This window comes from Micromys minutus (assembly GCF_963924665.1).
Source record: "Micromys minutus genome assembly, chromosome: 9".
NCBI lineage: Eukaryota > Metazoa > Chordata > Mammalia > Rodentia > Muridae > Micromys > Micromys minutus.
The window spans coordinates 64,048,046-64,074,740 of NC_137978.1; the positions used below are offsets into that span (position 1 = coordinate 64,048,046).

Below are 26,695 nucleotides of genomic sequence, written 5' to 3' on the forward strand. Positions count from 1 at the left end.
CTGGCGCTAGACCCAGGGTGGAATCAGAATGCAGTTTTATGGGCAAAGCCTGTGTGTATCAGCTTCCAGTACACACAGTGTGCACCACACCAGCGAGGGTCTCCGTCTGGTAGAGGGGCATATTTCCTCAGCTTCCGAAGAGAGGCAGACCCCACCCTGGCCATCCCCTGAGGGGAGTTGTTCTGGATGGCGCGCGGGCGGGCAGGCAGGCAGGCTCTAGTCTAGGAACACAGGGGCTGGGCTAGTGGGGAAGCCCCGGGCTACACGACCTGAACAGCACTCGCAGGGCCGGGGCGGTACAGATCTCAATGGAGCCACGACCGCGGAGCTGTGTGGTGGAGGTGAGTGGGGTCGTGGGAGGCCAGGAAACAGTCCAGAACCTGACCTGCAGCCCTGGAGCTAAGCCTCCAAGGGAGGGTCTGGGGGAGCCTCTCAACTCCAACCTCCCTGCGGGCTGGGTTGCCTTCACCAACGACCTAGTTAGAGGCTCGGGCGCGCCCTTCCGCTGAGAGGAAGCGCAGGCTCCCGGGGAAAGGGGTCTGGGGGCCTCCACCTCTCAGAAGGCATGGCTGGGGGCAGGGTGGCCAAGTCTTGCTGGGTGAAAGGGAAATGGGCAAACAGAAGGCAAAGGGCCTCCACTGCTGCTCAGTAAGCTGGTTTCGTGGACAGGGAGAGGGAAGCCGGTCCTGCTCCCCTAACCCTGTTCTGCCCAGGAGCCTGAGAAGTGAGTTTACTCGGGCAAATGCTAGGGCCTCAGGGATGGAGAAGGTGCCTAGGAGGGAGAGGTCACCTGGGGCAGCCACACCAGGGTCAGCTGCACGTGTTCTCTAGCCTCTGCTCCTGCCCTTGCTGCTGCTGCTGCTACTGCTGCTTGGTGACCAGGGCCAGGGCGGCACATCTGGCCGGTGTGACTGTGCCAGTGAGTCGCCGAAGAGGTACGGCCCGTTTTGTTGCAGGGGCTGCCCAAAGGGTAAGTGGCTGGAAGGGTAAAGGGGGTGAGGCAGGGAAAAGGAAGGTAGCCTTAGAGAGGGACAGGGAGGGTGGGGCAGGCTAGAGATGGAATCCAGTAAGGCTGAGTGGCAGGTTGCAACGGCAAGAGCCAGAGATAGGAAGAGAGGGAGGAAAAAGCTAAGTGCAGGCAGGAACGTTCCAGAAGCTGTTGAGTCTAACCCTTGCCTGTGTTCCACAGGACACTACATGAAAGTCCCCTGTGCAGAACCCTGTGGCGACTCCACCTGCCTTCCCTGTCCTCCGGGCAGCTTCCTGGCTAGAGACAACCACTTTAAGAGTGACTGTACCCGCTGCCAAGTCTGTGATGAAGAGGGTAAGGAATTGGCTGCCCAGGGCTCAGGGGACAGACTCTTGAGGACAGGCCATGGCCACGGCTTTTCAGAAGGTTGTCTTGGATGCGTTTTGTGCCTTTTCCCTTTCCTCTGTGGCCTTGAACTCCATGTGCCTTGGCCTCTCTTGGCCCAGCTACCTCTGCCTGTGGCACTAGCCAGTGCCGCTCTTGCGGGGAGGTTGTCCCCTGCTTCTTTGTGGCAGTCAGTAGCTCTGAAGTCTGTGTTCCCACCTTTCTGCACCTCTCAACAGCCCTTCAAGTGACCCTTGAAAATTGCTCAGCAGAGTCGGACACCCACTGTGGCTGCCCGTCAGGCTGGTGTGTTGACTGCGCCACCGAGCCATGTGGGAAAAGCTCACCTTTCTCTTGTGTCCCATGCCCAGGACATGAGGCTACAACACACCGTGAGTACTCTATGCCGGGCTGTCTGCCTCTGAGGCCTTTTCTTTCAGCTCCTTTCTCTCCTGTCCTGACACAAACCATCTTTTGGTCTGCAGGGCCCTGCCCGCCTGGCTTCTATATACACAGTAATGACTGCACATCCTGCCCCAAGTAACTCACCGTCTGTGCTGGGCCAGAGAGAGGGGAGGCTGGGAGCAGGGTTGAGACTTGGGAAATTGGTGCTGCAGGTTTAGAGGTGGGAAAAGATGTGGGTGGGGTAGCTTGGCTTTGCCACAGAATGGGCGTTTCAGGCAAGCGGAATGGTAAAGGGTTGTGCGGATACATTAAAGGGGTGTATATATGTTAGCTTTCGCCCACAGTTTTCCTTATCCTTTCCACTCCCATATTTAAGGGAGATTTAGCGTTTATTTGCTTACGCTGATAAAGCTTTGAAACATTGGCTAAGACTGGATTAGCTGCTAGTGCCTGGCAAACTGAGAGATTTCAGGTTTACCCTCTGAACGTGGGCGTACCAGGATGTTTTCCCCAGGGCTTCAATAAGGGGAAAGGACACCCGAGCCCCGCAGACACTGAATCTAGGTGCAAGGGCTACTATCCAGGATCTAAAGACGGATTAGTGGTGGTCACCAGTGACCAAGTAATTTTCAGCCATACTTAGAGGATGTTTTGGGTGTAGGATAGAAGTCTACCCCTTACAAGATAGGGAGGTGTGGGGCGGTCCTGGGGAGCCTTGAGCCCCGCTGTACTCCTTTACAGGGGCTTCAGCATCGTTTGCCCTAATGCTTGCACTGCTGTCTGTGGCTGGAAGCAGAGTAGGTGATGATATTGGGGGTTCTGGTGGGAAGGCTGGGGCGGGCCAGTGTGGGGCGGGGTGGCCCCCAGCCAGCTCTCAGCAGGAACTGTTTTGTCAGTGTTTTGGGTCCAGGTGCTTCTAGGGGCCTCGTTCCTTCTTGGTGCTGTCCTGCTCTGTGTATGTTGTCGGTGGCAGCCGTGTAAGCCTGTGGTCACTGGTAAGTCCATACATGTAGTACACATAGCATGTACTACATGCATGTATTACAGTGAGGCCTGGGTAAGGGTGGGTGCTCTAGAGCCCCTCATAACTTGATGCAGGAGAGGGAAACTGAGGGAAGGAGTGTGAGGTACAAAAGAATTCAAGAGGGGCTGGACTAGCACTTGCCTGGGTTCTGACCGGGTCCTCTCTTGTCTATTAGCAGACACGGCTGGGATGGAGACCCTGGCCTCGCCACAGGTAATTGTCTCAGTCCTGGCTCCCGGGATGAGGAGAGTTACAATCCCCTGTGCACATGCTAGCACAGGTTAGACCCAGCAGACAAATGTGCTAAGGGCCATCAATGGAAAGGACCATCCCCAGCATTTGCTCTCAAGTGACCGTCTCTGGGAGTCAGACAAGTTCTCCAGGCCTAACGTTCAGAGGGACTAACACCTTCAAAGGGTTGCGGGGTTGACTTCCAGGCAAACACAGTAGCTTTTCTTTTGGGCCACAGGTGTGTGCGCGTGCGCATGCAGAGCCTATGGGAGGTGATTCTGCTGACTGAGCCAGGGAATGTCCACCCCTAGCCAGAGACCAGGGAAGGGGTTTCTCTCGATACACATGACTAACTTGGTGTCTCCCACCTTCCAGACTACCCATCTCTCAGCCTCAGACAGCACCCATACCCTCCTGGCACCCCCAGGGAGTACTGGGAAAGTCTGCACCACCGTCCAGTTGGTAGGCAACAATTGGACCCCTGGTTTATCCCCAACTCAGGAGGTGCTCAGTGGGCAGGCCTCACAACCCTGGGATCAGCTGCCAAACAGAAGTCTTGGTAAGGGAACATAAAGTCTTAGGTTTGACCCTATCTTCCTAAGTCCAAGGTCACTGTTTCACGGTCGACTTTCTGTCCTCATGGGTGATAGCTCTCCTGTCCAAAGAGGTGCATTAGGCTCTCTGAAAGTATCCTCACATCTCTGACCCCACCTCAGGCCCTCCTCTGGCACCTCCGCTCTCGCCAGCGCCCCCTGCGGGCTCTCCTGCTGCTGTGCTCCAGCCTGGCCCACAGCTCTACGACGTGATGGATGCGGTCCCAGCAAGACGGTGGAAGGAGTTCGTGCGCACGCTGGGGCTGCGGGAGGCGGAAATTGAGGCTGTGGAAGTGGAGATCTGTCGCTTCCGAGACCAGCAGTATGAGATGCTCAAGCGCTGGCGTCAGCAGCAGCCTGCAGGCCTGGGTGCCATCTATGCGGCCCTGGAGCGCATGGGGCTGGAAGGCTGTGCTGAGGACCTGCGCAGCCGCCTACAGCGCTGCCCGTGATGTGACGTCCATCAGCCAAACACTCTCGTGACCCTTGAAGGAGCCTTAAGTATTGTTACTTACGCGTGTAGACATTTTATGTCACTTACTAATCCCCTGCAGTGGTCCTGCGTAGCTGGACTGGCTGTCTCACCCTTACTTACCTGCAGCACGGAACTCCAGCTAAGGGAAGCATCATGGAGAAATACCAGAAGGGGCCAAGTGATTGGTTACTCGGCTGTTAGTTAGCCCAAGTTGGACTTGGTATTAAATTTCGTAAGAAAAGCAGATGCCTGGTGTTTCAGTGGGGGTTAGGGGTGTTAAGTGGCATTCTGGTTCTCTTTGTTTCCTGAGGCTTTGAGTGGGCTGGGGGGTCCTGACCCCTTGGGGACTGAGGCACACAGTGGAAACCAGTGTCTTCCTGGGCTCCCACAACAGCCCTCCCTGGGTCCGCCACTTCACAGCGGCTTCAGGAGGAGAAAGTCACTAGGACGCCGAGTGAGAGTGAGCAAGAGACACAGTTGGCGGATAGAGGTTTAATGGGGGAAGGAGGGGGTAGGGGTAAGGGGTAGGGTGAGGAGCAGGTACAGTTGCAGGGTCCCTGGCCCTCCACTTACACCACTGGGGCAGTGAAAGGGTCAGAGGAGCTAGGGTCCTGGCTGAGGTCTTGGAAGGCTTAATTGGGGCTGGGGGAGGGTGTAAAGGTGGGGCCCCTCAGGAGCGACAGCTCCGCCCCAACAGGCAAGTTTCACCCTTTCTGGTAAACAAATGACTGAGAGGAAGCCCTCGCTGGGGACAAGAAACGCAGCGACTTTGGCCAGCACAGATCTGGGTCGTGGAGAGAGGAAAACCCCTTCCCCGAGCTCGGGGTCTGCCTCCACCCAGGATGCGCCGGCAGTGTGGGTTCCGGGCTGCGGGGGAGGGGGCTGCAGCAGGGCGTGCGCCCTGCAGGAAAAGTCACCGCCCACGAGGCTCGGGCAGAGCTCCGGCTGGGTCGGTGAACATGCAAATATATGTAAGTGAGTATGCAAATGAGCAGCATCTGTTTTTCTTTTTCTTTCTTTTTTTTTTTTTTCTTTTTGCAGTCAGCAGCTTGGGCACTTTTTCCAGGCGACAGCAGGGGTTCTCGAGAGCACTCCAGCAGCAGGGTTAGGGATGTGGGGCCAGGGAGGGGAATAGGGAAGGTTCCGGCACCGAAGGGAAGGGCGGCAAGGCTCCCAGCCCTTCCGCACCAACCTGACAGGATGGAGCAGGGGCTGGGGGCCGCTCCCCATCTCTCAGAACTTGTGAGGCTACGCGCAAGAGGCCGAGGCTCCTATTACTTAGGGATCTCCCCCTTCTTCAAGATGACCTGTCGCTGCCAGGGCGCGAGCTTGGCCTCGTCGTAGCCCAGTGTCCGCAGCTTCTCCGACTGTTCTTTCGCCCTCTGGATTTCCTCCATCTTTTGCCGCTCCTCCTCTTTTCTGTTTATGGGTAGCAAAACTCAGCGTTGCCTGGGGCAGATACTGGGACTGGCCAGACACCCGGATGGCGATAGGAGGGAGGAAGCTGTCGAGGACAGGGCCTACACTGCCTGGGACCCAGGGCTTTGATGTGCTGGAGTTAGAGGGATACTCAGAAGAAAAAGAAGTGGAGACTGGAATTGGATTATTTTGTAGAAGAGTGTTACTGGAAAGAGGTGCTGGGTCATTAGGTGGCCCCGTGTGAGGACAGATGTTACAGAGTTCACGGGATCCATGACAGGTCTGTCATTGGAGACAGCCCCTGAATTGTTAGGAAGCTGTCAATCTAAATGCCCAGGGAATAGGGCTAAGGTGCTGGGGGATCTCATTACTGGGGGACAGGTGCTCCAAACCTAAGTCTATTCTAGGGACTGGGGGTATAGCTCTGTGGTAGAGTGTTTGCCTACTGTACTCAAGGTTTGATTCCCAACCCTGGAAGCCCATGAGGGTAGATCTGCTCTGTTGCCACTAATCATGTCTGGTTATCGAAGTGTTCAAACTGGCATGCACATGCTATTTTAAAAATTAAAAATTTTTTAAGGAAATAAAAATATAAATATGTATGTATGTGTGTGATAGAGAGAGAGACGACGGGGGGGGGGGAAATGGGGGAGGGAAAGAGAGAGGGGAAGGGGAGAGACTGGAGGGGTCTTGATGTATTGCAGGCTAGCTTCAAGCTTGCTTGGTCGACATGGCTGACTTTGAACTGCTCTTCCTGGGTGCTGGGATTTCACACTGAAGCCGGTAGTACTTCAGGGGTTTTGTTTTGCTTACTTTGTCTTCAATTTTACTTGAGTGAACGTGTGTGGGTGGGTGGGTGCCTGATGGCTAAGGAGGCCAAAGAGGCCATGGGATCCTTTAGAACTGGAGTTACAGATGGTTTTGAGCTGCCTGTGGCTGCTGGGAGTTGAACCTGAGTCCTCCGAAAAAGCAGTGTTTCTAACCACTGGGCCACCTCTCTAGTCCTGTGGCTCCGGATCTCTGCAGTACCAGAGGCTTTCAGCATGTTAGACAAGGCACCCTACCGACTGAGCCATACCCCTAGATCTCATCGCTGACGTCCACACCCGAAATACTGAAATAACAGTTGCCACACAATGGGTTGAAATCGTTAAGATTGAATTTACCTGTATCTTTTAATTGTTTTTCTCAGTGTGGCTACTACAGAATTTAAAATTGCATACGTGGGCACAAGATATCTCTATCTGACAGCACCAGGCTAGAGTCCTGTGTACAGAAATTAAGTTGAAAGGAACAACACATGGATGATCCAGTTTATCGGTCCTGGAACTGTCCTTGAGGTTGGAGAGATTGTGTACTACTCTTCCAGATGATACAAGTTCGGTTCCCTGCACCCACACTGGGTGGCTCATAACTACTTGTAACTCCAGCTCCAGGATCTGATATCTCTGACCTCCACAGGCACCTGCACTCATATGTCCCTACACACATGCACACACACAATTTTTAAAAAAGCAGCATCCTAGGATAGGAAGGGTTGGGTTAGATAAGGTCACATATAGGTCAGGTTAACCGTGAGGTGACTGTGAACCTAGGATGTTCTTGAACTCCTAATCCTCTCCCTAGACCTACCAAGAGGATTGATTCTAGGGATGCGCTAACCCACTTGGTGAGATGCTAGGTTACTCGGAGATGGGGGTCTAGGTAACTTAAGAATGTAATCAGAGCATTTGAGCTAGGCTTTGAGGGACAGGTGCTAAATAATTAAGGGTCTTGTGTCATTATTGGGAGCTGAAAGGTTATAGTACAGGGTCTGAAGTAATGGGCTGGTTGAAGAAGCAAGGGGACAAGCCTTTGGGGTTGGGTGTGGGAAGAGGTGATAGGTTTGATGGAGGACCATACTTACCGCTTCTGCTCCCTGGAAAGAGAAAGAGACAGTGTTAGCTTCACATCTTCTGAGACAGTCAAGACCTGATGCCAAGAGTCTCCTCTGCTCACCTCTCCTCCTCCAGCTTCTTCCGAAGAATGTCTCGTCTCCAGGCAGGCAGGCTAGCCAGCCGGGCCTCCTCCTCTTCCTCCTAAAACACAGCCATAGCTTCAGGACCAGCTTGGCCTGAGATTCACAGGCTGGAGGCATGCAAACCCACCCCAAGGGATGTGGAAAATTCAGCAGAATTTAGATGTGTTTGCAAGAAAAGACCCTTTTATGGCTTCCTACGGTGCAATCCCATTAATGGTGCTTGGGGATAGCCTGTGTGGATGGGCTCCCTAGTGACCCCAACCAGTTTCCTACAGGTGGAGCCACATAGATCACAGGAGACAAAGAGGAAGGAATCTGGGTTCTGAGTTCCCACAAAGCAGATGGCCCTAGATCTGTCTTTTCTAGGCAGATGCAGATTTGTACCATATACTTGGTCAGCTCAGGAAGGCTCAGGTTGCCTCTGGCTCCCCTGTGGAGGGACCTGCTGACCCACACTTGCTGCTTTCTTAGTTGGATGGGGAGGTTTCACAACTCTGGGGGATAATGACATGGGGAGAGGAGCTCCAACACAGCCTATGACGATGCTTTATTCCTTCGATATTACAGAAGGGGGGGGGGGTCTGTGCACATCACACACCACACAGAAAATTGCACAGGTGGCCACGGAGGTAGCAAAACCCAGAGATGGAGAGAGAGAATCTCCCAGTGCCTCAGGGAACCCAGAGTCCCTTAACTCAGAATGCTTCTGCTGTCTGGCTTCATAGAGAGAAATACTGACTTGCCCCCTCCAAGCTCACAAACCCCTCACTTCCTCCGTCCTAGGGATCCCAAAGATTCCCAAAGACTTCTTGAAAACTTCCTGAAAACCTGGTTCTATCTATCTATCTATCTACCTATCTGATTCTGGCCTCTAGATGTCAGACATGCATCCAGGCACAAAACCAAACTCTAAATTTGCTGTCAGATGTCAAAGAGTTCTGCCTCCTTCTCCTTCCAAAAGGAGAAGCTCCGGTCGATATAGCGGCAGATGGCCTCGTTACTGAATTCGCCCATCTCAGACACCAATTCCAAGGGCTCTTCAGTTGGGGGTTCCGAACTAGGCAGGTCTGAGGTTGGGGGAGGTGCGGCGGAAGGCAGTGGCGGCTGCGCAGGGGTCGGATCCTCTGTCTGCTCCTCTAGCGGGTCCTGTGATGGAGCAGATTCTTCGGTGGGCTTCTCTCTTTCCTCTCTCTCCTCTTCCTTTTCCTCCGCCCCGTTCTCCCTGTCTTTCTCTTCCTCTCTCTTCTCTTCCTCCTCTTCCAGTTTTTCCTTCTCTTCCTCCTCTTCCAGTTTTTCCTTCTCTTCCTCCTCTTCCAGTTTTTCCTTCTCTTCCTCCTCTTCCAGTTTTTCCTTCTCTTCCTCTTGGTCTTGTTCTTTCTCCTCCCGGTCTTCCTCCACCTCCCCGTTTTCCTCCTCCTCCTCTCGGGTCTCTTCTGGAGCCAGCTCAGAGTCGAGGCTGTCTCCGAAGAACTGGCGCCTGAGGTCCTCAAAGCCATCCTCCCAGCTACGCGTACCGGCCTCCACCTCCTCAAGCACTGCGCGGTGGAACTGGCGGATAAGCTCCCACGGGTGGCTGCCCAGTCGGTCGAACATCTCGTAGCACAGCAGGTGGCGGAATTTCCGTTCCTCTCTGCTCAGGCCCATCTCCAGCAGCTGGAAATAGCCTAACATGAAAAGATCCAGAGTGAGACTGTCGTAGTTCCGCGGAGTGCCGCCGTCGAGCGGTGGCAGGAAGTGCTCGGGCCAGTACAGACCGTGTGTAAGCTCCGAGCCGGGTGCCTGGCGCGCTGGCACCTGCCTTAGCAGGCTCCTCCAGTGACCCAGAAGCTTGCCCACCATCTGTCGCTGCTTTAGCAGCTGTAGCAGCCGTTCTTCGGGGCCACGGTCCGAGTCTTCATCAGCTTGTTGCTGCTGGAGAATGTCTTCTGCCTCTGGGAAGGGACCAGCGCCGGAGGCCACCACCCGGGGCAGCAATCTGCGCAGGCGCGCTTGGGCATGCCGCCCGGGTCCTTGGAAGGTCCACTTGCGCCAGTGCTCCAGGAAGAGGTAGACGATGCGCTCTTTACGCATGTCGATGTAATCTTGGACGCCAGGAAGCTCGGTGGAGAGCGGCGGCCCACTAGCTAAGTGCTCAGGAAGAGCTTCCTCCTGGTGCCATGGCTCCGATGAGTCCAGAGTGTCTAGGGGCTCCTCTGCAGCCCACAGGCCATTAGCAATGGTGGCTCTCGACTCACTGGAACCAATTGCCACGTAGTCCTCCTCGAGGATGGGCTCCCGGTCCGGGGTGCTGGTGGGCTGAGGGAGCTTGCGGCACAGGGTATGTGTGGATGCTGCGCCCTGGGTGCGCCGTTCATACGCGGCGCGGAGGTCCTGCACCGAGACGCCACATTCGAGGATCTCCCGTGCCACGGCTTCCCGGCACCAGCTGAGCGAATGAGATCGTCCCAAACAGAGTGGTCCAGGCCTTGAGGGTGCATCTGGCAGCGGCGCCAGCGGTTGGCCAGTGTCTGCAGTTAGCAGTTCCGCCAGATGCGCCGGCCGGCCGCCGAGAGCGGCCAGCAGCGTGGCCATGCTCTTGAGCAGCGTGGAGATCTTGCTGCACCAGGCAGGCAGGTTGGCCGCGCGGCCGTGCATGCGGCGTGGGTCGACGGTGAAGCGCGGTGCTGACAAGGCGGCCGAAATCGGTAGCAGCTGCTCCAACTCCAGTTCGAGCTGCTCCAGGCGAGCCTCCAGTTTCTTCGCCTTGTGCAGCACCTGCAGGTTCTCAATTTGCTGTTCGATGCGGAGGATGTCGGCCTCTGTCATGAGTTCCCCAAAAGGCCCCAGGATGGCGTTGTGTTCGCGGGAGTACCTCCAGCCCTCCGGGGGGTAGCAACAGGAGCTGGCAGCGGTTAGCTAATGCGGACAAGACAAAAGAGGGGAGGGGGCGCGTCTCCCTCTGGCCCAGCTCCCGCAGCAGAGCCGGCGACCTTTTGCTAGTCCTGGGTGGTGTAATGGCTCCGTTGGGCTGCGTTTGCAAAAAACTGGCCGCCTGGCTGGCGGGGAGATTGTACTCCAGTAAGGCTTCGGCTCCCGACTCTGAGCAGTGGTCACTTTGGTTGCTGGTAGAGGGCACTGGATGGGACTGCGGTGCTGCCTGAGGCAGGGGACGCAGGCCTGCAGACCGGGTCTCCACGCCTGGGTTAGTCGCTCATTACACCACCCAAAGAACACGCGAAAGGCGTTGAAGCTGAAAGAGGCACAGAGGCCTTCCCTAACAGATCCACAGCCTGACATTTCCAAGCCAGACCCCAGGGCTCCTCCTCTGTCACCAGATCACAGAGTCTTTCTCAGGTTTTCTGTGGTCCAGGTCCAGCCTAGTCCATGGTCAATGTTTCACATGCCCAGATGAAAGCCTCCCCCTGTCTCTCTGTCTCTCTCTGTCCCTCCTCTCTTCCCCATCTCTCTTATCCCTCCTACTCTACTCTTAAAGAGACTAAAGTTACAGTTGACCCCACTTTCCCAATGAACTGCCCCCCCCCAGCATGCTCAGGGGCCTGATTCCTTCCAGACATCGGTCACAAACATATATCCTGACTCACACTAGCCACCCCACACTCCAATGTCACCCCAGAGACAGACACATCCACTGTGACTTCCCGACCAATTCATCCTTCCCGCCGCCTTTCTCCTCACCCCACTCCATCTACTCTTGTGTGTTCCCATTCCTATCTCACCCTGAGCTACTGCCCTCTGTCACCACCCTGTCACCAACCCACAACTGTCAACTGGCTGAGTGGTGCCTCAGTCTGCTTTGTTCCTGTCCCACCCAGTGTCTTAGAAAGCTCAACTGTCTGTCACCCCAAGTTGTCACTCTCATATCTGAGGGACACTTCCTTGCTTGTACATACACACACACACTCACACACTCCTCCACAGCAACCCTGAGTAGGCTTTGGGATATTCCTCATGAACTCTCAGAGGACACAACCTTGACACAGTCCACGGCAGTCAGGGAACATCTGTCGGATGACCAAATCGTCTCACAGATGTGAGAATTAAGGCTGAACAAGTCTCAGCAGCAGCAGCTGGGGAGTGAGTGGCCCATGACAGGACGGAGCTCAAGTCAGTCTGGATGCAAAGAAGCCTCTTTTGGCCACTTGGTGTGTGTTGATCCACCCAGGAGCTTGTTAGAAATGCGGAATCTCAACCTTTGCCCCCCAAAGCACAATACTCTCTTTAATAAGGCTCCTAGTGACTTGAAGGCACATTAAAGTTGGATAAACACTGACAGCTCACTCCAAGGGAGAGCTAAAGGTAGCAGGACCGAGACCAGTGTATGTAGGGTAGCCCATATATATACATATATATGTTCCTGCTTTTTTCCAAGGTGTTTTGCTGGAGGTCAAAGGGTCAACAAAGGCTGAGAGGTGACATGAGAAACCGGCTGTAGGCTTAGTGCAGAGCCCAGGGCTTTCTAGGAAGCCATGCCCACCCACCTTCCTCCGCTGCTCTTCTTCCTCCTGCATCTTCTGCTGAAGCTTCCGGACCATCACCTGACGCTTCCACTCTGGGATGGGCCGGCCCTGCTCATCAAGTGTGGGGATGAGGGCCTCCACATCCAGATGTACTCCTGGTGCTGGGGTGGCAGGTGGTGCCGGCACTATGCTGCCATTCACCAGCGGCTGAGGCCCAGAGGCTGGTGGGGTGGGGCTCCTGGCCCGAGATGGCGCAGGTGACGCCGGAGGCTGTGGTGACTCAGGCTGCCGGGAGAAGCGGTAGGGCTGAGCACTGGGCAGGCACTGGGAACCCGGGCGGGGCACCCGTCCAGTGCCTACCTGGGAGGCTGGCTGCCCACTGCCTGAGAACACGGTTGTCAGCCCCTTGCTCTGCGGTGTCGGCTTCAGGGTCTTTCCTGCCTTTATCTCGGCCAGCAGCTCTGAGTTATCTCCAGTTGGGGACATCATGTTGAAAGATTTGGTGCCTGTCCACAGGAAAAGAGGCATTCAGTTGAGGGAAGGGTACTACTATTCACGTTTCCCTCCTGCCCCCAAGACCCCCTCTCCAAGCTAGATGGGTGGGGCCCACCTTTGGGCCCAGAGGAAGCTCTACAGATCCTGGGATACTGAAGATAGCTTTCAGGGCACCCAAAGGTGGGCCATCAGCTCCCAGCCCATTGTGACCCCACCAGGTCTTACTCACTGGGCATACGGCCCCCACCTAGAGGCCCCTGGGAGTTCATGGTGGCTCTTGGGCCAGCCCTGGGGACTCCAGCAGATGTCTGCCCACCATCAACTGCCCAGCTCCAAAGCACAGACCCAGCTAGCCACCCAACCTTTGTCCCAGGTTTCCTGGCTCAGCCCCATTAGGGCGGAGTCTCCCTATGGCCCTCTCTCTTCATCAGCAAAGCTAGTGACCCTTGGACTGAGCCAGCTAGAGCCTCCAAGGCCGTAAGACTCAGGACCATGGCGTGCCACCCAGCTGGACCCTCCCTGGTCCCACACCCACAGACAGACAGACAGCAGACACACTGACTGCAAGCGGAGCAGACGTTTGCGGCAAAGCACTTGCATGGCCCTGGGGGACCTTGGAGGGCGGAGCTTACTGAGGACATGGGAGAGGGCACAGGAAGAAGGGCAAGGCCAAGGGCACGCAAATACCTGGACAGAGTTTGCATTTTGGGGGAATGGGTGGTGAAGGAGTACTTGGGGACGGCTTTGGTGCCCCAGATCCGGGCAGGAATAACGTTATACTAAAGGCCCTCAGATACCAGGGCTGGTGATCCAGAGCACATCCCAAAGAGAAGGATAGCGGGCTGGCTCATTTACTTAAGCAAAACCGGAAACCAGGCACTGGATGCTGTGATGCTGTGTGGGTGTCCGGGGTATCGGGTCCTCTCACCTGCTGGCCCCTAGCAAGCCCTTTCCTCTGTCCCAGGCCCATTCTGCCTCGTTTTTCTGGGCAAGCCGCCTCCCCAGCCCACGCCTCAGCCTCAGCCACGAGCCCGCCCCCGCGAGCTGGCCCAGCTACTCACTCTTCCTGTGTCTCAGGACTCTCACGGCTAGGAACGGAGAGGAGAGAATTGACAGAGAAGTTAGAGGAAGGGGGGGCTGGGGTGAATCGGGGACAGCAAGAGGGCCAGGGAGGGCAGAAGGGGGAGAAGAGGGGTGGAGCTCTCCTGCCCTTGTGACCCTGGCTCAGGCCGCTCTGGGGCCCCACGAGGGTGGTCATCTAGACATCTAAGAGAGGCCATCTTGCCACTGGGGTTGGCTGGAGCAGCTCGAGTCTATTTTCCTTTTGTCTCTAGTATGGTCTGTAGAGGGCTGAGAGTTCTGTCAAGCTGGGGGCAGGCTCAGCCGGGAGTGGGCATGCTACCACAGACTCCATAGGAGCTGCTCTGGGCCTGGTCAGAGAAATGAAGCTTGAGCTGGAACCACGGAGGTGGAGATTGTGCCTAGCATGCTCAAGGGACACCCTGGGTCGTCTTCCACAATCACCATCGACACACACACACACAAACACACGCTAAGGAAAGAAAAATGTGATGGGTTGCCGGGTTTTCTTCAGCCAAACACAGCTGATCAGTAAAGAACAAGAGTCCGAGGTTGGAAAGTTGGAGACTGAAGATGCAGAGTACGAGAAGGAGCACTCAGTCCCTCCCGCTGGTTGCTCAGAAACATCAAACCACCAGCTCAGAAAGAGAAAGCCCAGAGAGGGCAGGTGCCTCGCCAGAAGCCACACTCTGCCCAGTCCTGCTGTGGACTGAAGCAACTCTTCAAAACTTCCCTCCCCCTTTTCACCAACAGGGTAGGGTCTGGAAAGAAAGAGTCTTGGAAGAAGGACCAGGGAAGTCGCAGCTGGGGAGGGGGCGGTCTCTAGTTTCCCTCCCCTTTTGCAGCTGGCGCCGCCCCCACCCCCGTATCCCGCCCCTACTCACTGCCAGTAGAAGAAGAGGAACGACGCTGTCCGCAGGCTGCGCCCGCGCCCTCGACAGGCAGAGGTGGGGCGGGTGGCGGCGAACTCAGGGCCTCGGGCAGCGGCGGCGGCGGTGGCGGCGGCAGCTCCCTGGACTCTTTGGAGTCCGCTGAGCAGCCGTTGTGCACGTGGTTCCCGGGGAGCAGCGCCGCCTGCGGGGGAGCAGAGGGGCCGGAGAGTGAGGAGCGTGAGACAGGGCTCGATCCCAAGCAGCCCGCGGGTGCGGGCTGGTGGACACGCACCTCCTCGCTGTGGGCCATGCCCGGGAGTGCGGCCAGCGGCTCCCCGGGGCTGCGGCCCAGCTGGCGGTAGTAGTCCCCCGTGCTGGGCTGTTTACTGAACGAGCGCTGTTTGCGGTCGGAGTCCTGCCTGCGCAGTCCGGTGTTGTGCCGGTGCAGCTCCGAGTCCTGCCTGAGCAGCCCGGGTAGCCCCGAGTGGCGGTCGCCGGAGCTCGGCTGAGGGAACACAGTGGCGGATGATGCTCCTGGCACGGATGCCCCTCGAGTCTCCCTCCCCGCTCTTTGCCTGGGGGGCTCGCGGCCAGCGGCCGTCGGGGGGCGCAGCTGGCCGCGTCCCTGGGCCCCCCAGTTCTCCGTGCAGGATGGGGCCGGGGGCGAGGGGACCTTAGCGAAAGGGCCGGCTGACAGGGAGGGGTCTGGGTTAGGGCCAAGGGCACAGGAGCCCCTACGGAGGCCAGAAGGGGCGGACCCAAGGGCGGGGTAGCTCAGCTTGGACGCCAGGGGGAGCCTGCCCTGGAACAGCTCCCACTTAGAAGGGGCTTGGCTACTCCTACTAGCTGCTCCACCCGCCGTGCGTGAGCGCGCGAAGCGCTTAGAGGCCTTTCTGGCGGGGGTCGCGGCCTGGAGGGGCCCCTGTCTAGAGCTGGTACCCAGGGACGCTTCTGCTTGCTCACGGGGCCCACAGCCTGGGGCTGCTCCTACCTGCGACTGTTCCGGTGGCCCCCGCTGTGCACCTGGCGGCGGGGGCGGCACGGACCCGACACCTGCGTTACCTGATCCTTCCTCTCAGGTTACAGCCCGGCCCGCACGCTGCCCGCCTATGAGCTCAGTCGGCCTGACATCACCCAGGGTCCGCCAATCCCAGGCTTAACCCCCAAGCAGGCAGGGATGTCACAGAGCCCCCACTGCTCGGCTCCTCCCCCTTCGCTTCTTTTCCCACTAGTTCTGAGTACCCTACCTTCATCCTCCCGCCCTCAGTCATTTGCCGGAACCGCTAGAGGGCCTGACCTTAGACGGTGAAAGTGCTCATTTTAGTCCAGCCACCCCTCCATTCCAGGTCGCGCCCTGGCCTTTCCCCCACCCCCCGCATCTGGAACCCATCACTATCCATGTAAACGACACCACACTCGGCCCCAGGCCTCAAGTTTCAAGTGTGGCTGGGTGGGCTCGGGTGACAAAATTACTTCTCGCTCCGTTGCTCCCCGCTAAGGTCTGCACTAGGCGAGGGAGAAAAGGTGGTGTGGTCTTGGGGAATGTCCCCTGACCCAGACCCACGCTCTCCTGCGTGTGCATCTCTGTGGTCTCAGACCCCCGTCCCTACTGGACAAAGTTCACGTGACAGGAAACATGACACGGCCGGATTTGTTTTCTGGGTCAGCCAGCCCCTTCAGCACTCACTAGAACCACGAAGGTGTACACCCCTCAACCCAGTTCTAACCGACAATTTAGTCACCCACGCCTGCGGGGGCAAGGGACGCAACAGCACACAAAGGGCCCTTTGTGGAGCCCATTAGCGCCTGCACTTCTGCACGAATACACCACAGAGGGACATGGGGAAGTCCTGGCACTCAGACCCAGTGATGGGGAGGGGACAGGGTTTGGGGGCAAGCCCCATTTGCTGTGCCAGGCTTCAGAAGTGGGATGGCCTCTACCACCCCTACAATTTCTCTCCGGCTTGCTTTCTCCCCTCCAGATTGAAAAAAAAAAAAATCTGGGAGAGCTTGGTACATAGGGCAGTAAAAGGGTGCTGTGGAGTCCCTGCGAAGGCTGTCCCTCCCATGCCGCCTCCGCCCCATGGCCTTGTGACCTGGCTCACCTGTGCAAACTGATAGCTCAGCTCCACCTTGGAGTGGCATGCCTTGGGCTGGGGAGAGAATTGCAAGGTTTGGGCTCTGGCAAGACTTTGTGGGTTTGCCACCCTACACCTGGCCACCCATGGTCCTGGGTGGTCCCTTCAGCTCTCCCTCTGATGAGCCTTGCATTGGGTCTCTCCGCTCTCACATCTGACCCCCAGCTTTAGCCATAAGGCCTTGGATGTTCTGGTGCCTCATACTGATCTACCCCTTCCAAAGGGCTTCCTCCTTCCGTGGATGCTCCTCCGCCCACCCGGGTTACAGAGTGGGAGGGGAGTTAGCATTGGGGAAAACCTTGTTATACCCTGGGGAAAGGAGGAGCCAGCCCAGCCTCTACTCCCCTGCTAGCCTACCAGCAGACTGCAGAACCGGGTAGTGCTCAATGTCGCCAAGGTCTGGCTTTGAAGTTAAACTCCCAGAGTGCCTCACCTGAGGAAGACACCTCAAGGACCAAGCTCCTTGCCTTTTCTTATTTTGTCTTGTTTGGTTTTGGAGTCTCTCCTCTGTGTAGCCCTGGCTGTCCTGGAACTCACTCTGTAGAGCAGGCTGGCCTTGCCTCTACCTCCCCAGATTAAAGGCTCATTCCAGCACGGCCTGGTCCACGTGTCATTCTTACGGTGTTTTTCTCTACCTGAGCTCTGCACTGTAAGTATCCACAATATCTGCATGCCTCTTCGGCCAACTCCGCAACAACCTGTGGTGGGCGTGGCACAGCTCCTCGATGAGTCTGTGACCCTTCAAGTCCTTATAGGAATGGTGACTTTGTGCCCCATCATCTCCAAGGGACAACCCTGAGCTCTCATGGACCTTGCTAGGACCTTCAGTTCTCAAACTTGCCCCAGGAACCCTCATTTGTGACCACAAGTCAACCAGACTAGTTCCCCATCGGCCCGGTCCCCGGTCAGCCCAGTCCTGCTGCTACCCGACAGGGCTAGTTCTCTACCCACCTCCTTCTTGAGCGGGTCCAGCTCCACATGGCGAAGCTTGTTCTTGGTCTGCATGTAAATGTTATCCAGATGAAGCCCCACAGGGGGATTGGGAGCTGGGTATCCCGGTGGAGGTGGGGGCACCTGGGTGCCTGGGGGTGGTGGTGGAGGGAAGCTTGGTGGTGGTGGTGGTGGTGGCGGTGGCAGAGGCAGCGCTGGAGACTTCCCTAGCTTGCCCCGAGGCAAGCTGGGCTCTGGGTTCAGCATGTCCATGTAGCTCTGTAAGTCTGCAGCTTGTGAGCCTGGAACCCCTGGGGGTGGGGTGGGTGAGGCGGAGGAACAGATAGAACGTTTAAGTGTACTGAGTGTGGGCTGGGGAGATGGCTCAGCGGTTAAGAGCACTGAGGTCCTGAGTTCAAATCCCAGCAACCGCAAGGTGGCTCACAACCATCTATAATGGATTAGTTTATTACATATGCTGAATGTACCCCAAATCCAAGCTGTCTCAACTGCAGCAAGGCAAACTTGCTGCTATGGCTTGCCGAAGCCTCCTCAGGAGGCAGGACACCTTTGGAAGTTTTGGGTTCTTGGAGGAGGACCAGGCAGGGCAAGAGTCAGGATGGCTACACTTAGCAAGTTCTTCAGGCCACCTAGTGGTGGCAAGCATCCACTGCAGGTGGTTGGCCTCCTGTTCAGGGTGTGGTCAGTGTATACACATATGCCTGGCTCTGTGTGAGGGCTTTTGTTATGTGTGTTTTTAATCCCGTGTTTACCTGTTTCTGTTAGGACTGGGTAATTGGGTGTGGGTGTCCATGTTTGTAGTAGAGAAAATAGAGGGCTTCTGTTTGTATAGGTGTATGTATATTACCTGCATAAGTGTGTATATGTGCTTGTGCATGCTTAGGTGTATATTAGGCACACCTGTCCACACGGGCACCTTGAGTTTGGTAGCTTAGAACTGAGATCACTGAGTCATGTATTGGGCAAGTGCGGGCCCTATGGCAGGGAGGATATTGGGATGGGCAAGCTTATGTGCATCCCCTCTCCACGTTAAGACATTGACTGGGGGGCTGGAGAGATGGCTCAGTGGTTAGAGCACTGACTGCTCTTCCAGAGGTCCTGAGTTCAATTCTCAGCAACCACATGGTGGCTCACACCATTTGTGATGGGATCTAATGCCCTCTTCTGGTGTGTCTGAAGACAGCTACAGTGTACTCACATGCATAAAATAAATACATAAATCTTTTTTTAAAAAGACATTGGTACAGCAGACAGAATGACTTTGTCTTTGACTTGTCTCTCCGCTCCTCCTCCTCCTACCATCCACTCACCTCGAGCAGAGCGCTGACCCTTGCTGCTGGAATGGCTGGAGGAGCAGGAGTCATAGTTGGAGAGGGTGCTGGTGGGTGAGCCAAGGTCAAAGTTCAGTGGCTGGACCGACATGGTGGTGTTGGGTGAGCACATGCCCGAGTCGGGCTGCTTTGCCTCCAGGTCCATGGATGGATCCCGGGACAGGACTCGGTGTTCCAAGCTCTGAGGGAAAAGGAGGGAAGTTTTGGGCTCCAGGGTCCTGTGGGAATAACCTCTAGACTCCAGTCACTCACGGGTCCTCACTGAGCGACCTGCCCAGACACTTCCTGATGTCTGCACTATTCCTGCATCTTCTCAGAGCAGGAGGAAAGAGCAGATGCGTCCAGTCGCACTCCAGGCCTCAGAGAAACGCCCACCTGACTCTCCCCATGCTCAGGAAAGTGGGAACTTGGGAAGGAGGATCTGGCCTGCACCCCGAAGGGATGCAACCCCGTACCCGCCTCTCCCCTCTCATCAGAGGGCAGAAGGCCTCAGCTTCTATGCATCTCTGGGTAAAGGACCCCAGGGGCTGCTACTGCGGGAAGAGGAGGAATATACTGCACTGACTTCCATTGCCTGGCTGCAACCTCACTTGCGTGACCTGCCAGCAGCCTACCGAAGGCCAGTGCACCTCCTGAGGGTGCGGGGAGGAGAGGCTGGGCCCTAGATGGGTTGTACCAGCTGAGGCTGCCAAGCCTTTCATCCTCCCTCCCACCAGCTGGGCCTCTGAGTGCAGGCCTTGCCCTTCCTGCTGGAGCAGGTCAGGGTGAGGGGCCGACTTACATTGCCCATGCTGTCCCTGCTCCCGGCAAGCCTGCTGCTCCTCCTCCTCTGCAGCCTCCTGCCCAAAGCTACTCCTCCCTGCCCCCTGCCCCTCCCTGCCCGAGAAGTGTCACAGGCCCCCTGGGAGAGGGAAGCAGGCTGGCACCAGGTAACGGCTCAGCAGCATGCTTATTGGCTCGGTAATTAGTGTTTGCCTTTTCTGGGCCAGCTTCCTCGGTGGCTTGGATCTGTCATTGTGGCTGCTGGGCTTGCCTGGGTGAGGGGGCCGAATCCTGTTGCCCACACCATTCGCTTCAAGGGGTCCAGGCCCTGTTGCCTACCCTGTGATGGAAAGGGGAACCCCAGAAGATATGGCTTGAGGTGGTGGAGAGACAGCCTGCAGGTGCTCTTTTCTTTACTGGCACTAGGGGGCAGCACCGAGACCAGCCTTGACTTATGTATACAGAAGCTGGGTCGTGGGGCACAGGCTTTGCATCCTGAAATATCTTTAATTTCCCGTCCTCTACTATGCTATGGGATTGTGAGCATATTATGTACTGGTATTACCTCTGCCCCCGAGTTTTAAGTGCCCATCTGTAAGTGGGCATAACGGTATTTGCAAAGGTGTTGAAGTTGGTGACAGACCACTTCGTGGCACCTAGTACATGCCTTAATCGTGAAGTGCCAATCACATGGCAAAGATGAACTAGGTCACACCTGTGGAGTGCAGGCCAGAGGGCCGACCAGTGTCAGAATTCAACAGTGGCTTATGGCTGAGTCAGCATCAGGAGCTGGAGTCGGGCAGGCTCTCAGGAGATGCTTAAGAGACCTCTGGAAGTGTAGCTAAATGATACCTTAATTGCCTAGTACTCCCAAGGCCCTAGGTTCAGCCTGCAGCACTGAAGCAGAGACAGAGAGAAAGACAGGAGAGACAGACAGAGAGGGGGGAGAGAGAGAGAGAGAGAGAGAGAGAGAGAGAGGTAGCTTATAGCCAAGGCAGATCATCGGATTTCATCATTTACTGGGCATGTGGACCTTTGGGTTTCTGGAGACTCACTTTGAGTTTACCCATCTGTGAAATAGGACCACGACCACATCCTACAAGAGAGGCTTCTGTAAAATTTAAATCAGATAATACATGTGGGCGGGTGAAAGATCAACTTGGCTGGCTCCAGCGGTCTGTGTTCCCTGGCCTCTGGTTGTCCTCACTCACCACGGCAATTTTCGATCTCAAATGTTGCCTCGGGCAAGAGGTTTCATATTCCCGAACTTCAGCTTTCTTCTTGGTAAAGGGGCAAGACACTTATTTTTGGGATTAGATGGTGAGATGGGATAACTCCATACCAGCCACTTCTGGTCTTACCAGGGTTTGCACCGTACGTAGGTAGCGGGAGCAGTGGGTGTGGCCATTGAAATCAGCCAGGTCGGCAGCCGTGTACCCATCGTGGTCGCGGACGTCCAGCCCCGCTCCGTTCACCACGAGGATCTGGCAGCACTGTGGGGGTGGAGCATGAGAAGAGCTGGGTTCCTCCGCCTCCCTCGGGCACTGCAAAGAAGCTGCAAGGACAGCGCGCGGCCGCCAGAGGGCGACCGCGCCCGGCCCCGACCCGACCACGCCCTTCGCCCGCTTTCCAGCCCCGCCCCTCTCGGGCCGCCCTGACCTCCAGTTCGCCGTTCTCAGCAGCGTCATGCAGCGGGGTCCCGCCCCACAGGTCCTGCGAGATCTCTGCTCCGTGCAGCAAGAGCCAGCTGAGTACTTTGGTGTGGCCGCGACTGGCAGCAAAGTGCATAGCCGTGGCGCCGTCGTGGTCCTGCTCCGAAAAGCTAACATCTGCAAAGCTCACCTGTAGAGAGGGGCGGGGCGGAGGGCGGAGCTTGCGCTGAGCCCCCTCCTGGCCCCGCCTCAGCCCCAGCAGGCTCCGCCTACTCCCAGCGCTCTCCCGCCCTGTGGTCCTCAGCTCACCAGCCACACCAGGACTGGGTTGTGGCCCATCTGCGCCGCGGCATGCAGAGGGGTCATGCCATCTTGGGCGCGCAGGTGCGGATCTGCACTGCACTCCTGCACAAGGTACTTCGTCACTTCCAGGTGGCCCTCCTGGCACGCCAGGTACAGGGGCGTGGCACCGTTGTTGGTTTGGGCATTCACTCCCCTGCGAATAGGCAACACTAAGCGTGGGCTCTAGATGCCCACTGCACTCTCGCCAAAAGCCTCCTTCCACCCTAGCCTGGCTCTCTGGAGTGCGGAAAGCCGGCAAGTGACCAAGAGGCTTTGTCACAGGTTGTCCCTGAGTTCTTTGGCTCAGTCTTATATTGCTGTCCCTCAGAGTGCCTCTTCACTCTGTCCCTCCGTATTTTATTTGATTGTTTGTTTATTTAGACAAGGTCTTTCTGTATAGCCCTGGCTGTCCTTCACAATATAGACTAGGCTGGCCTCGAACTCACAAAGAATCTGCTTGCCTCTGACTCTTGAGTGTTGGTATTAAAGACAGGCATCAACATGCCCAACTAAAAATTATTTTACATTATATTTGCTTACCTTTTATCGATTTTATTTTTTTCCTTTTACTGCAAATAAACTCTTTTACCATCCATTCTATTTATTTACTTATGTGTGTGTGTGTGTGTGTGTGGCAGGCATGGGCACAGGGCGGAGAATGGCTTTGGAGAGTCAGTTGGTTCTCTTCTTCAACCATGTTGCTCCTGGGGATGGAACCTAGGGCATGAAGCTTAGGCGCAGACACAGCAAACGCCTTTACCCTTTGAATTAGCTCACAAGCCTTAGACCCACCTTTTAGTTAGTGTCTATAAAGACAAGATTTCCTGGTTTCTTCTAACTTCTCAGTATTGTGTGCCTCCACACTTCCTGTCTAAGCTCCGCCTCTCTCAGGTGACTCCCCATTTGGGCCGGCCCACTCTTTCCTCCTTAAGACTCAGACACACCCCTCCTCCTTGAAACCTTTCTCCTCACACCCTCTGGAGGCCCCTTCCACCTTGGGCCAGTTCTTTTGGCAGGCTGGTACGCTTGGTCAGCTATAACTGTTACTGGCCTGCGCCTCCCCCAGAAAACTGATATTCTAGAAGGCAGGGCTGGAGCTTTCTGGCTAAATGCAGCAAGCCCAATTGAATTCAAACTTCAGGTGGACATCGAGTGGTATTCTAGCGTTTGCCTAGTACTGCACCTGGGCATCCTGGGTTTCACAGTGGATAGTGTTTTAATTATGTGTATGCATCTATTTGGAGGGTGTGTCCAGGAATACAGGTGCCTGCAGAAGCCAGAGGTGTAAGATTCCTATAGGACAGGAATCTCAGGTGATTTTGAAACTTAAAGTGGATCCTCTGCAACAGGAGCAAACACACTCTCTAACACCTGAGTTTCCATGTTAATCTGGCAGCCTCAGACTTACTATATACTGGACACTTATTTCAGAGTATGGTGCTAACAGGTGTATCTTTCTTTCGTTTTAATGAATTAGTTCTTAGGTTTTCTTTGAAGCAGGGTTTCTCTTCGTAGCCCTGGATGTCCCGGAACCTGCTCTGTTTGTGGATGAGGCTGGCCTCAGACCCAGAGATCCACCTGCCTTTGCCTTCTTTGTTTTATATATATATATTAAAGGTTTATTTAGTTATTTTATGTATGTGAGTGCACTGTAGCTGTCAGACACACCCGAAGAGGGCATTGGATACCATTACAGGTGGTTGTGAGCCACCATGTGGTTGCTGGGATTTGAACTCAGGACCTCTGGAAGAGTAGTCAGTGCTCTAACCACACTGAGCCATCTCTCCAGCCCCTGCCTTTGCCTTCTGAGTGCTGGGATTAAAGGTGTGTTCTATCATAGCTCTTCTTAATGTTTTAAAAGATTTATTTATTTTATCTTATGTGTATGAATATTTTGCCTATGTGTATGTGTGTGCACCACAGAGGTCCAAAGAGGGCATCTTACTTTCTGAAACTGGAGTTGCAGATCGTTGCAAGCCTCTGTCTGGGTGCTGGGAATCAAACTTGGGTCCTTCACAAGAGCAGCTGGTGATCTTAACCACTGAGCCACCTCTCCAGCCCAGACAAGTCCTGTTGTTATTTCCATTTCTGAGAATGGTAAATGTGACAGGAACACACACATTATCTGTGGGATGCATGCCTGTGGAATGTGGCTCACTGTAGGCACTCAGATGGTGAAGTGGGTGGAGAGGTAGAACCTGTGCTCAGTGGTCCCTATTATGGTCTAGCTTTGGATTATTACTAGTCCTTATTCTTGCTTCCCCAGCCCAGTCTTGGTACCCAACCTGGGTACCAGAGATCCAGCCCCACAGGTGGGATGCAATTAAAGAGTACTGAATCTGCCTTGGCTTCTAGGCGGGTACAGTTTGGACTTTCCAAGGTGCAGTTGCCAAGAAGGGACACTAGGTGGAGCCATAAGCTACTCCAGACCCACCACCTGCCCATTCAGGTGTATATATACACTCTAGCCAGGGGTCCATCCTGACACTCTGTGATTAGCCCTGACATCACATGGCTCTTCAGTCTTTCACATTCCCACCCAAAATTATTCTCTCTAGCTAAAAATCCAGAGTGTCAGTCAGGCCCGACAAGCCCCTCCCTCAATCATCCAATGGGCTGCATGTCCCTCCTCTATCTGGCTAAAGCAACATGACTTTGTCACTGCAACATGACTTAGGTCCTTGCTCCTACCGTGCCAAGCATGCCTTCCTCTTTTTACCTGCTGTCTTCCTAACAGCCCTGCTTCTCTACCTATATCCCTGACCAAAGCCTCTCTCCCTGGTTGCATATCCTGCCCCACCCCTCAGTTCCCATTTCTTGTTTCCCCTGACTCCTTGGTGTGCGCATCCTTCCCTGACCCTGACACAAGGCTGTCACTTGCTGATCTCATGTTCAATCTGTCTCTTTCGATGTCAGGAAGCAATTAGGTGCCACACCGGGCTGTCCCTTAAGCATGGCACCCATGTCAAGAGCAAAGTTAGGCCTGGGGATGTAGTCAGCATTACAATGCCTTCTGGGTTCCAGACTCAGCAACACGCACATGCACACTCACACGCGCATCCTGGCACACTTCTATCATCCACTGGGAAGCTATGACAGGAAGATGACTGAGAATCTGGACTACATAGGAAAACCCCATATCTAAACACTTAAACTAAAATGAAATGGAAAATAAAATAAAAAACCAGGTCCTCCCTGGACAATACAGGGCCTTCGCCCCCACACACTGGTGTGTCGGGAACAGCCTGATGAATATTTCATGACTGACACTCAGCAGCCTGAATTATTCACCCCCACCCCCGTAACTATTGGGGTCCTGGGGATTGGAGACCAGGGGGTGCCCCCTAGAGCTTGCTGGGTTTTCAGGGTGGGGGAGGCAGTTTATACAACAAAGAAAGCTGGACTCACTGGGAGCCCTGCCCTTCCAGCACCTTCTGGTTGGCAGGTAGCCACCACCTAGGACTATCCAGGTACCTAGAAGGAACTGGGCAGCAGAGGGCACTGCTACCCACATCCTTCTACAGAGCCTTGGCACAGAGTAAAGGTCCCCATTATCACCAGCATGTCACTTCTGCCCTCGAGATTCCTGTTGAGGAGTGGGAGCCCCAGGGCAAGGGGCAACTCTGCTGATGGGCCAGGAGAAAGGGGGGGCCAGATCTCCTCTTGCTTCTTATGGGGAAAAGAGAAGTGTAGGCTCCGTCAGACACTCTGAAGAAAACCCACAAGCTACGGATATGCATAAGGAAAGAGCTCAGCCTGGTCTACACAGCGGGGTCTGGGTCAAAGCTACATAGAGAGACCCTGTCTTAATTTAAAAAAAAAAGATTATTGACTGATAACTACTTTTAATTGAATAGTTACTCCCCAAGCCCCGAAATTATTGAGTTTCACTCCCTTCCCCCTTTGATCCCTTTTAAGGTCTTGAGGGTTGATTTTAACATGGTTTCCTTTTCTCAAATGAGGACACAAAGGCCGGGAGGGCTAAGATCACTTCATATAAAATAGACAAAGCTAGGATGTGAGCCTGAGGGGGTGGAGGAGGGAGGGAAAAGGAGAGAGAGAGGGAGGGAGAAAGGGAGAGGGAGGGTGAGGGAGAGATGGGGAGGGAGGGTGAGGGAGAGATGGAGGGAAAGATGGAATGGGAGGGAGAAAGAGGGAGAGGGAGGGAGAGAGAAAGAGGAGGGAGGAAGTGGGGAGGAAGAGGGAGGGAGAGGGAGAGCCCAGCTACAGCTGTGCTGTGTCCACACCTTTCTTATCTGTCTGGTTGTCTGTCTGTCTCCCTCTGCACACAGGGCTCTCTACCCTCCTCTCAGGAACCCCTTTACTAGTGAGCACAGATATGTGTGGGCCAGAGAACATGACAAGGGCTCAGGAGCACCAGGTGCAAGTCCCACCTCCCTCAAGCTGGGTCACAGTGTCCCTCTGTGAATTCTCAGACATATGGTTGGGATGCCTCTTCTTTGTCTGACAAGATGAGCCAGGTCCAGTGGCTCTGCCAAACACATGGCAAGCTAGTCTGCAAGTCTGCTTGGTGCGTGAGTGGGTGCTGGGCCTCCAGGTGGCTGCCCTCTCCTGAGCCTCACATCCCTGGTGCAGTCCTGGCCATTGTTTAGTAACTACTTCACCTGACTGACTGAGCACTACTGGGAGGGGTGGGGGGATGGGGGACAGGGGGCCCTCCCCAGCACCTGCTCCTTCCGCCCACCCATTCATTTGTACACAGAACAGTTTCTGAAACTCTAAATGTTCTCCTCCCACCTCCCTGTCAGCCGTGTTGGGAAAGGACAAGCTCTCTCCTGAGACAGGGTTTCATGCACTCCAGGTTAACCTAGAGCTTGAAATGTAGCCAAGGATATGGCCCTTGAACTTTTCTTCAATCCTGGCATCACAGGCCTGGACGACCACTCCATTTACACGGTGCTGGGGATGCAACCCAGGGTCTCATGCATGCTAGGCAAACCTAAGACCCCCCCCCTGCTCTTCCTCTCTTTCTTCTCTCTCTCTCTCTTTTTTTTTTTTTTAAGATTTATTTATTTAATTTATTTGTATGAGTACACTGTAGCTGTCAAATACACCAGAAGGGGGCATTGGAGC

The 26,695-nt window shown here is 55.3% G+C and overlaps 2 protein-coding genes across 3 annotated transcripts in view; one reads left to right on the plus strand and one right to left on the minus strand.

Moving 5' to 3' along the window:
• The first annotated feature begins 170 nt into the window (after positions 1 to 170).
• Positions 171 to 4,213, plus strand: TNFRSF25 (TNF receptor superfamily member 25). The gene is made up of 10 exons (XM_080921376.1): positions 171 to 341; positions 832 to 970; positions 1,190 to 1,324; positions 1,594 to 1,746; positions 1,840 to 1,894; positions 2,501 to 2,556; positions 2,656 to 2,754; positions 2,959 to 2,996; positions 3,390 to 3,573; positions 3,731 to 4,213. Exons 1-10 carry the CDS (start codon positions 309 to 311, stop codon positions 4,057 to 4,059), a joined length of 1,221 nt encoding a protein of 406 aa, XP_080777502.1. The 5' UTR covers positions 171 to 308; the 3' UTR covers positions 4,060 to 4,213.
• A 1,143-nt stretch (positions 4,214 to 5,356) lies between these two features.
• Positions 5,357 to 26,695, minus strand: part of ESPN (espin) — a gene marked incomplete at both ends in the record, with an annotated part of 29,121 nt that continues 7,782 nt past the window's right edge. The window contains 13 exons of one of the 2 annotated variants that reach the window (XM_080921366.1): positions 5,357 to 5,501; positions 7,408 to 7,419; positions 7,500 to 7,579; positions 12,000 to 12,263; positions 12,339 to 12,484; positions 13,535 to 13,561; positions 14,438 to 14,627; positions 14,718 to 14,959; positions 17,511 to 17,804; positions 18,825 to 19,026; positions 20,969 to 21,100; positions 21,267 to 21,449; positions 21,569 to 21,755. In XM_080921366.1, the coding sequence (XP_080777492.1) occupies positions 5,357 to 5,501; positions 7,408 to 7,419; positions 7,500 to 7,579; positions 12,000 to 12,263; positions 12,339 to 12,484; positions 13,535 to 13,561; positions 14,438 to 14,627; positions 14,718 to 14,959; positions 17,511 to 17,804; positions 18,825 to 19,026; positions 20,969 to 21,100; positions 21,267 to 21,449; positions 21,569 to 21,755 (2,104 nt within the window). Of the gene's footprint in view, positions 5,502 to 7,407; positions 7,420 to 7,499; positions 7,580 to 11,999; positions 12,485 to 12,702; positions 12,743 to 13,534; positions 13,562 to 14,437; positions 14,628 to 14,717; positions 14,960 to 17,510; positions 17,805 to 18,824; positions 19,027 to 20,968; positions 21,101 to 21,266; positions 21,450 to 21,568; positions 21,756 to 26,695 lie in introns of those variants that run through there. The other variant, XM_080921367.1, reaches the window with a different exon arrangement.

Bases quoted from the DNA above. Each gene is read 5' to 3' on its own strand.
- TNFRSF25 (XM_080921376.1), top strand. From the start codon at position 309: ATGGAGCCACGACCGCGGAGCTGTGTGGTGGAG. The intron at 1,747-1,839 runs GTGAGTACTCTA...TTTGGTCTGCAG, and splicing joins ACATGAGGCTACAACACACC to GGCCCTGCCCGCCTGGCTTC. The intron at 1,895-2,500 runs GTAACTCACCGT...ACTCCTTTACAG, and splicing joins GACTGCACATCCTGCCCCAA to GGGCTTCAGCATCGTTTGCC.